Source organism: Mizuhopecten yessoensis, unplaced genomic scaffold, assembly GCF_002113885.1.
Source record: "Mizuhopecten yessoensis strain PY_sf001 unplaced genomic scaffold, ASM211388v2 scaffold1379, whole genome shotgun sequence".
Taxonomy (NCBI): Eukaryota; Metazoa; Mollusca; class Bivalvia; order Pectinida; family Pectinidae; genus Mizuhopecten; species Mizuhopecten yessoensis.
Genome location: NW_018404017.1, coordinates 1,144,955 through 1,155,645, shown reverse-complemented (window position 1 = coordinate 1,155,645; position 10,691 = coordinate 1,144,955). Strand labels below are relative to the sequence as shown.

The following is a 10,691-nucleotide window of genomic DNA, read 5'->3' as shown; positions in this document are numbered from 1 at the left end:
TTAAAAACAAAGTGTACATCAATATATAAATATATCAAAAATAACTTTTTGACTAGAAATTAATAATTAAATAGCACATAAAATAATCCTGAGTTAATTTATTTCCTTCGAGACTTCAAATGTTGATGTCTTATTTAAATCAACTTACCGGTACTCATTGCTGTTAATAAGTGGCTTGACAAAATATAACAAGCTAAAGAGCATATAAAAAAAATAGCTGTTTAAGATACTCAATAAAACAATTAATGTCCTCAAAAACCAAATTGCTGACGTCATCTTGGAGACATGGTAATTTCAATTTGAAGTATTTCTGAATTTCTGAAAATTTCAAGAAACTCCTGCTAAAGGATGTATTGTTCAAAGTACTTGCAATGTGTTGAGAACATCTTATTTTGACACCGATCGTTGTAAAACTGTGAACACCCTTCCCCCTCCACTTTCATATCTATTAATTTCTGTAATAGTCTCACCCCGTAACCCTCACCCAACTCCACTAACATCATCCGCCCCCCTCTCCATGTTGGCATTATAGGATTTCATAATTACTTTTTAAAGAATTTCTAAGAACAAAAAACCCCATTTCTAACTGTGGTGGCATAGTAAATCTACTATGTATGTAGTGGCCTAGTAAATCTACTATGTATGTAGTGGCCTAGTAAATCTACTATGTATATATAGTGGCATAGTAAATCTACTATGTATGTAAAACAACGAAGCATCCACATTTCTACAGGAGTTTGATAAACTATTTCTCCCCAGGATATCCAATTTACAGGACAAAAGCAACAATACATTATGGTAATACAATTATCTAAAGACTATTGTGATATTACATTAACAATATGTTGAATACACCTTATACATGCATGTAACATTATTTTGTTCTACACATTTTTATGCACAAACATAACCAATTTTTCCTTTCTTTTTAATTATATTTTTTTCATCCTTAATGACATAATTAAATTATCAAGGTTTCCCTCCACATCAACTGACTTTTTTTATTTATTCATCCCTGAAATGTCATAATAAACTTTTCCAACATTTGAATTGGAAGAGTTCAAATGTGTCTTCAGGGGTGAATGGGTTAAATCACTTTGTCATACAACTATTGCAGCACTAGTGAGATTCATTTCAAATCCTACGAGCAACTATTCTCTGATTTTATACCAATAAGCCATTTCCTTACTTTTTGCAAATAGCACTTTTCATATGAAAATAATCTTAAAACCCATCATTACAGGCTATTAAATTCCAATTATCCTTCCGGCATCAAGTCTTCATATATTTGTTAAGATATTATTTTTCTCCAATAACAATATTTTCACATACAATGGCACCTCAATACAGTGAAGTGAAATTGAGGTACAAGCCCTAGGTGGTCATAAAACAGCTTTATCGCCTGATGAACATAAACAATTTCAACCAAAAAACAAAACATTGGTAGATACAGGTGATCAACATCTTTTTAGTCAAATTCCTGTTAACTGGACCAAAATATAGACCAACAAAGTTCCAATTAGTGGATTTAGTATTAATTTGTCAACATATTTTCCTCTCTTTTATATTGATTGGATCTTCAGTAGCACTTCTTTGCTGATCTGGTTTCAAATATCATTTAATTCCATTTTTTTGAAAAATTTGGAAAAAAAAACACTTACAAAAATTTTCAAACCCTATCAAATGGAATATGGCTAAATTGGTATAGCATATATAAGCACTATGACTTAGCCACTCTTTTTTATAAACGTTTTTGATGTGTCTTATAATGCCCTATTATAATCCTTAGGTCTTCATGCTGTTGAGCTCTTGCCCTTCGTCCTGCTCATAAGCTAATCCCTTTTTACCACGACCCAAACCGATCTGTACTGATATCTCGTCAAATGTCTTGTTCTTTGTTTCTGGCACCATGATGATGATGAAGGTGATAGCAAGGACAAGAACGACGATGAAAGGCAGGTAAACGTATCCTTTCATGGTGTCCTGTTAAAAATGACATAGATACCACAGTGTTAGGACAGAGTGGATTAACAATTTTATTGACAAACTTTTCATGATCTGCACAAACCCTATATAATGAATGAAATTAATTCATGGATATTGACTACAGTAGTCCAGAAATCACGCTTTAAACACTAGAAAACATACACAACATATTTTAGTTTTTTGTTCTGAAGTATCGTCTTCAAAATGCGTATTTGTTACTGAGTTCACACTTCATGGTATATGTGAAAAGACAATACGTCATTACCAGTACATGTATTTCAATCTAATTTTTCACCAGATTTTCCACGACCATTGACAAATTGAAGTATGATGCAAAACCATTTATAGTTTTTATCGAAAAAACTTATACACCAAATTTAATTTATATAAGACTAGTATTTTATATGGGGTATCCAAAAAAGGTTTGTACAATGAAACAATCTAAAGAGCTTCAAACCACAAAAGAAATTATAAATAACACGTTACAACATTTATGATAGACTTACCTGCATGAACCTAAACACCAACATCAGCGTGAAGTTGCACACCCAGTTAAAAGCCAGAGATATACTCATAGCCGCAGCACGGGGCTCCTGTCGGAAGATCTCACTCACAATGAGAAATGGGATAGGACCTATAAAACAGAAGTATAACAAATCTCATACAATCTGTTTCAGCTATATCTTTATCAATTTTAGTTCAGTTTAATATCTGGAATTATCATCTCCCAGTATTTTCACGGTACCAGCGACATGGCCATACCGTGGCTAAACACTCAGTAGCTTTGTGAGATATGCAAAATGTGTGGAAACAAGAGGCCCAGAGGGGATCTCAACTGTTTCCAAGCTGTGACTCAGAAACTAGGTCCCTAGGGTTGTGGCCAGACCCCAGGATCAATTCTAATATCATGACTGCATTTGTCTCTTTTTGCCCAGCATTTGTATATATAGTTTTGGGGGGGGGATCTCAACCGTTTCAAAGTTATGACCCAGGGGTTAAGTCTCCAAGGGTGGGGCAGTCCCCAAGGCCATCCTGGAAGCATATGTGCATTCATCTCTTTTTACTCAGCAATTGAATATATGGTTATAGGGTGGGGATCTCAACTGTTTCCAAGCTATGCTAAGAAACTAGGTCCCTAAGGTCAGACCCCAGGATCTATTCTAATATCATGACTGCATTCGTCTCTTTATGCCTAGCATTTGTATATATAGTTTTGGGGTGGGGATCTCAACCGTTTTAAAGTTATGGCCCAGGGACTATGTCTCCAAGGGTGGGGCCAGACCCTAGAGCCATCCTGGAAGCAAATGTACATTCTTCTCTTTATACTCAGCAATTGTATATACAGTTATATGGTGGGGATCTCAACCATTTCCAAGTAATACACTATTTTGGCCTCGCCACTTAGCCTGGGGGGGTCAGCCCCACCATTTGTACAATTTTGAATCCCAGCCTCCCATGAATGCTTCCGACCAAATATGATCGATATCCATGGCATAGTTATATAGAAGAAGTCGTTTATAGCAATATAGCCAAATTGCCCCCTTTTGGCCCTGCCCTCAGCCCCTGGGTGGTCAGCCCAACCATTTGTACAATTTTGAATCTCCACCACCTAGGGATGCTTCCAGTCAAATAAGGTTGATATCCATCTTTTAGTTCCAGAAAAGAAGTCGCTTAAAGCAATATAGCCAAATTGCCCCCTTTCTGCCCCACTCCTCAGCCCCATAGATCTATATATTGCTATCAAGGTCACTGCTATACCATTGCTATCAAGGTCACTGCTATACCATTGCTATCAAGGTCACTACTGTTCGATTGCTATCATTTTTGTCAATGTCACCATAATTTCAATGCTATCAGGGTTATTGCTATACCATTGCTATCAAGGTTATCACTTTACCGCCAATATCAAGGTCACCGCTATTTCATTGCTATCAAGGTTATCACTTTACCGCCAATATCAAGGTCACCGCTATGTCATTGCTATCAAGGTTATCACTATTCAATGCTATCAAGGTCACCACTATTCAATTGCTGTCAAGGTCACCACTATTCAATTGCTGGTAATAAGGTCACCACTATTCAATTGCTGTCAAGGTCACCACTAGTCAATTGCTGGTAATAAGGTCACCACCATTCAATTGCTGGTAATAAGGTCACCACTATTCAATTGCTGTCAAGGTCACCACTATTCAATTGCTGGTAATAAGGTCACCACTATTCAATTGCTGGTAATAAGGTCACCACTATTCAATTGCTGGTAAGGTCACCACTATTCCATTGCTATCCAGGCTACCGCTATTCAATTGCTATCAAGGTCATCGCTATACCATTGATATCAAGGTCACTGCTATTCCATTGCTATCAAGGTCACTGCTATTCCATTGATATCAAGATTGCCATTATTCTATGGGTATTGAGGCTATGATTATCCTTCTGATGAAGAGGTCAATATTACCCCAGGCCATTGTACCACTAGTTTGATGTATTGTTGAACTATAACACTTACCCAAACCAAGAGCAAAACCTATGACATAGGTGTGCATGGCAGCGATCCCCACATAGGCGAATGTTTGATGGTTCTCCTACAAAAATAACATGGCACAGTCACATTAATGTTTAAACCTACAAAAATAACATGGCACAATTACATTGATGTTTAAACCTACAAATATAACATGGAACCGTTACATTGATGTTTAAACCTACAAATATAACATAGCACAGTTGCATTGATGTTTAAACCTACAAATATAACATAGCACAGTTACATTGATGTTTAAAGCTACAAATATAACATAGCACAGTTACATTGATGTTTAAACCTACAAATATAACATGTCACAGTTACATTGATGTTTAAACCTACAAATATAACATGACACAGTTACATTGATGTTTAAACCTACAAATATAACATGGCACAGTTACATTGATGTTTAAACTATTGATGTTTAAACCTACAAATATAACATGGCACAGTTACATTGATGTTTAACCTTACAAATATAACATGGAACTGTTACATTGATGTTTAAACTTACAAATATAACATGGAACTGTTACATTGATGTTTAAACCTACAAATATAAGATGGAACTGTTACATTGAGGTTTAAACCTACAAATGTAACGTGGCACAATTACATTGATGTTTAAACCTACAAATATAACATGTCACAGTTACATTGATGTTTAAACCTACAAATATAACATAGCCCAGTTGCATTGATGTTTAAACCTACAAATATAACATAGCCCAGTTGCATTGATGTTTAAACCTACAAATATAACATAGCACAGTTACATTGATGTTTAAACCTACAAATATAACATGGAACTGTTACATTGAGGTTTAAACCTACAAATATAACGTGGCACAATTACATTGATGTTTAAACCTACAAATATAACATGGCACAGTTACATTGATGTTTAAACTTACAAATATAACATGGCACAGTTACATTGATGTTTAAACTTACAAATATAACATGGAACTGTTACATTGATGTTTAAACTTACATATATAACATAGAACTGTTACATTTAAGCATTGAACTGTTTTTGTATGGTATTTATGATCTATTTGAATGACACAGCTTACAAGCAAACAACATAATGCGTGCTAGCGCATGATGATTTGTCTGCTTGCAAAGCTGTGTCATTCAAATAGATCATAAATACCATACAAAAACAGTTCAATACTTATATTTACGTTTTCTCTGCCTCTTATGTTCTTTTTTAACTTAGAATTTATATTTAGAATTAAAAATGCCCGCCTTATCGACAGTCCACACAATTTCGTTCAATAGTTTGAACAGCGTATTGTCGCGTGTTTGCCAAACAAAGCAGTACTTTGAAATTTTAACAAACACTTCAATTATATTCCACAATTCAGTATCAATACAATTGCACATGATATGTCTATAGGGTGATTTAAGTTTATCAATAGAACTCTGAGCTGAAAGTTTGATTTGAAATTGTTTCGATTTTTCCCCGGAACAAATTTCACGCATGGACAAATACAGTGAACACCGCAAATCCGACCTTGCCCTCCACAAGGGAGTTATTTTTGGAAGTTAATTCAAACTTTTCTCTTTGCTCATTTTGTGAAGAATCCAGGCGTGAATTTATTTGTCGATTGTATGGGAACCTGACAACAGTCGGTAGATTATATAACGGCCTCGTTATTTGACATGTCGACAGAAACTGAGGAACCGTGGATGCGAGACACGTGAAACTGATAGCGTTTGAAGTGAGTGATCTTGCGACGGAGCACAGGTTCTTTACAAATGTCTGAAATGTTTATGTGTGCTGTGACTCATATCAGAAGGTCTGTAACATATGTGTCAGTAGGTCTATAGAATATGTGTATTTCAGAGATTTGTAACAAACCCCTGTTGATCAGTGCAGTGTAACAGACGATATTTCTGATAAATTGCATGAGCGTTAAAATTGTTTCCATTGCCGGCATTGGTGATTTCAACCGATGTGCATTTTGTACGATATTGCAGACCTTGGTCTTGTTTCGTTGTAATAAAATTGTTTTTTATTTTGTATTTTATTTTGCACATAAATTTACAATGACAACGTCAAATCTCACAATGCCCAGCGATGTTTCAGCAGCCGTCATGTTTATTTATATTAGATATTGTAGTTCCGGTCAGTGTTGTATTAATACGCTAAGAATTGTGTCTCGTGATGCATGGTAATTAAAGTCCCATCAACGACACAGCTTTCATAGAGGCTATATAGTGACAATGCCATGCAAATGTAAATATTGATGTTTTAAACCTACAAATATATCATGGAACTGTTACATTGATGTTTAAACTGTACTGCAGATAACAAATTCATTATGATAAGTGTCACTGTGCAGCCTTCGTCTGATCGGCCATGACAAAGATTAAAACATATTGTACTAGTGAGTCTGACAACACATAGAACCTGGAAACTTGCTGGCGTTAATCAACACAAAGAGTGTAATGGCAATCCATTGAAATATGAAATTAATAAAGCTGACAATTATTTTTTATTATGAAATTAGTGACCATCAACTTCAGGTCACCTGCTTAAACGTATTGTTGTTCAAGGCGTTATAGACCACTACTCTGTGCTTCTTTTAAAATCCATGGAGAATTGAAGTTGATACAGTAATGAGTTCACGGTGACAGATAATAAATTATATCAAAAACTGGTCACAATATTTTGAGCTGCCTACAACTTACTGAAAGGCTATCATCATACTGGAGATTGTGGAAGATGGTGAGGATGATGAAAGATACAGCCATCCCCATCATGGGGTAGATCATTAGTGGGCGTCGCCCCAGCTTCTCCATCAGCGGTACGGCAATAATGGTGGTGAGCACGTTGATGGTGGATGTGCCACATACTACCCACTCCACCACGTTGGCGGGTACCCCGGCATTCTTGTACATGAAGCTGGAGAAGGACATTACCTGTCAAGGGAGACAATCACATTTTTATGTTGACTGCAAGAACATCTTATCTAGTATTACACAGGCCTCATATGGAAAGATTCTATCTAACACCTCTGCAAAGGAAATGTCACATTTGCCGATTGCTTGCTTTTTCGAGTCGGGATCCTTTTTGTCTGACACATCAATGTTAGATTTGGCCCATGTTCACCATCAGACATCGGTAAAATAGTTGTCTGCAGTGCAGTTTTTGTTTCAACATGAATAAGATATTCATGACAATTTTCAAAATCGTAAAAACAAATGAACATAATAGGATGCTGAATAAAGTATGATAACCGTAAAACTATAACTAGATGCCACTACTAGTACTGCATACCGTGAAACTTCAAATATTCACTGTTTGCTGATAAAATCCATGTTCACCTAGTGTTAATTTTGCCATTCACATGTACGCACTATCTAGTGTAGATTGTGTACTAATATTCCCTGAAATAGTGTCACCATTACGGAGAGACAGAAAGGTGAATGTTGAACTGTGACCAAACTTTGGCTGTATACAGTATTGATATTTTGTTACAGGGGATTCTGGTATTAGATGTGTTAATGCCTAAACTAAAAAGCTGGTTGCAGTGTATCAGCTGGGGACTAGTTCGAATATAAATATTTAACATCTAAACCACTGGAAAACACTCAGAGTGTGAGACTGGTGTCTGTTAAAAAGTGTATAATAATAATGACCTCTGTTAAATACATATACTGTAGATATTTGTACTTACAGCATTGATACCTGACCATTGCTGGGAGATCTGGAGCACACAGGCCATAATGACTGGCACCCTCAGGTCTGGTGTGGTCAGCAGTCTTTTGATAGAGAAGCTCTCGACACTCTGACTCTTACGAGCCTCCACCTTCATCTCATCAATCTCCTCCTCAACATCAGAGTAGCCTCGAAGCTTCCTCAGGGCTGTTTAAAACAAACATTTAATAACATCAGAGTAAACTCGAAGCTTCCTCGGGGCTGCGTAAAACAAACATTAAAAACATCAGAGTAGCCTCGAAGCTTCCTCGGGGCTATGTAAAACAAACATTTAAAAACATCAGAGAAGCCTCGAAGCTTCCACAGGGCTGTGTAAAACAAACATTTAAAAACATCAGGTTAGCTTCGAAGCTTCCTCAGGGCTGTGTAAAACAAACATTAAAAACATCAGAGTAGCCTTGAAGCTTCCTCAGGGCTACAGCTGCAACTAGTAACTAGTCAGTGTTCTTCTTAGTGAGAATCCAGGGTCCACCTAGTCAAATTGAGCTCAGAACGTATCCTAAAGTTAAAGGAGCGAATAGATGGCATTTAAAAATGTTTCCTATAGGTGCTTGCTTACTTTATATTTCTGGAAGTGATTTTACTTGACAAGAGAGTTGTGGATGATCAGAACCTAATGTTGATGATAACTTTGTAGCTAGACTTTATTCCAGTATAGCGGAACTGGACTGGGGCGATCATTGCGAACAGATAGCTCAATAGCTCTATAGGTAGAGCATCCATCTAGAGTTTGGAAGGTCCTGGTTCAATTCTTGGTCTGGCCATTGCATTTCTCTTTCACCTGTTACACTAGCACAGATAATATGAAATACTAGTTTTAGTGTAATTCATCTTGTGTGTCCGGAAGTTGTAAATTTGAAAGTGTTTCAAAGGTACTTTTTTCCTTTCTACTGCATTGTACATATGTCTGGTTGGGAACACTTAAGTCGTTTAGTTTTCATATTTTGACCTAGGTAATTTCAGAACCACTGATTAAAGCTAAATGAGCAATATGGCCATACAGGGCAAGACAATAGTTTCTCCATACGGGGTGGGACAATAGTTTCTCCATACGGGGCAAGACAATAGTTTCTCCATACGAGGCAAGACAATAGTGACTTTGTTTGACTTCCTGCATAAACGAACTAAATTTAAGTAGACGCATCATTTCTTCATACTTGTGGTAATTGTTCTACACAACACTGCCAGGACTGGTCTGATTACTATCAACTCACAGTGGGTGTTGAGTGAACCAATCAGCCTCCAACATTTATTCATGTGACAAAACAATATGGATGGAAGACATCGTAAAAATCAAATACTCACCATCTCTGGCTTCTTGCTCTTTTCCCTGCTTGATCAACATGAAGCGAGGACTCTCCGGACAGAAGGGCAGTCCGATAAGACAGATAGCCGCGGGAATCGCATTGAAGACAAACACGATTGGCCATAGTTCGGCAGTACCTAACAAACAATGTACTGGACGATCACTATCATGTTACCGTTTGTTATAGATTTATTTTTTCAAAATACCATAACTTTATGTTGAAAAGAATTCACAGAAAAAGTTTTCTTAAAACGTTTTTCAATGCAAACATATTTCTTATGAAGAGGTACATTTCATAGCATGATAACAGGTAGGCCTATACCAAATGTTTAACTGGTAAAGCACTTGTCAGAACAGTACTCATGTTAATCTCCAGTAAGTATGTGTACCTATCAGAAATCAAGTCAATGATTGAGCTTTTTCAGCAGTTTCACTGTTTACATCATGTTGTGTTACATATTCACAAATTTTTATTGAATGAAAGTATCGAAGAAATCCACAAAAAATAAATCGCCCACATAAATACATGAATTCACAGTATATGATGTTCCCATACAGTACCTCAAAATTTTGAAACATGAAAACACACTGTAATAGATTTGTTAATTCCTGATAACAGCCAAAGTACCACAGAGTTTAGATACTCCCTGACAACAGCCAAAGTACCACAGAGTTTAGATACTCCCTGACAACAGCCTACGAACCACAGAGTTTAGATACTCCCTGACAACAGAGTTAAGATACTCCCTGACAACAGCCCATGTACCACAGAGTTTAGATACTCCCTGACAACAGCCTATGTACCACAGAGTTAAATACTCCCTGACAACAACCTACGTACCACAGAGTTTAGATACTCCCTGACAACAGCCTACATACCACAGAGTTTAGATACTCCCTGACAACAGCCTATGTACCACAGAGTTTAGATACTCCCTGACAACAGCCCACGTACAACAGAGTTTAGATACTCCCTGACAACAGCCCATGTACCACAGAGTTTAGATACTCCCTGACAACAGCCCGCGTACCACAGAGTTTAGATACTCCCTGACAACAGCCCAGGTACCACAGAGTTTACATACTCCCTGACAACAGCCTACGTACCACAGCGTTTAGATACTCCCTGACAACAGCCCACG

The 10,691-nt window shown here is 36.9% G+C and overlaps 1 protein-coding gene across 2 annotated transcripts in view; it reads right to left on the bottom strand.

Annotated features, from left to right (window-relative positions):
• LOC110460795 (solute carrier family 2, facilitated glucose transporter member 1-like) overlaps positions 1-10,691 on the bottom strand; it is a 59,412-nt gene continuing 48,721 nt past the window's right edge. For both annotated transcript variants that reach the window (XM_021513959.1, XM_021513952.1), the window contains exons 6-11: positions 9,549-9,686; positions 8,203-8,390; positions 7,214-7,444; positions 4,493-4,568; positions 2,493-2,620; positions 1-1,983 (exon numbers count right to left, since the gene is read on the bottom strand). In XM_021513959.1, coding sequence (XP_021369634.1) covers positions 1,786-1,983; positions 2,493-2,620; positions 4,493-4,568; positions 7,214-7,444; positions 8,203-8,390; positions 9,549-9,686 — 959 coding nt within the window. In that variant the 3' untranslated portion in view covers positions 1-1,785. The remainder of the gene's footprint in view (positions 1,984-2,492; positions 2,621-4,492; positions 4,569-7,213; positions 7,445-8,202; positions 8,391-9,548; positions 9,687-10,691) is intronic.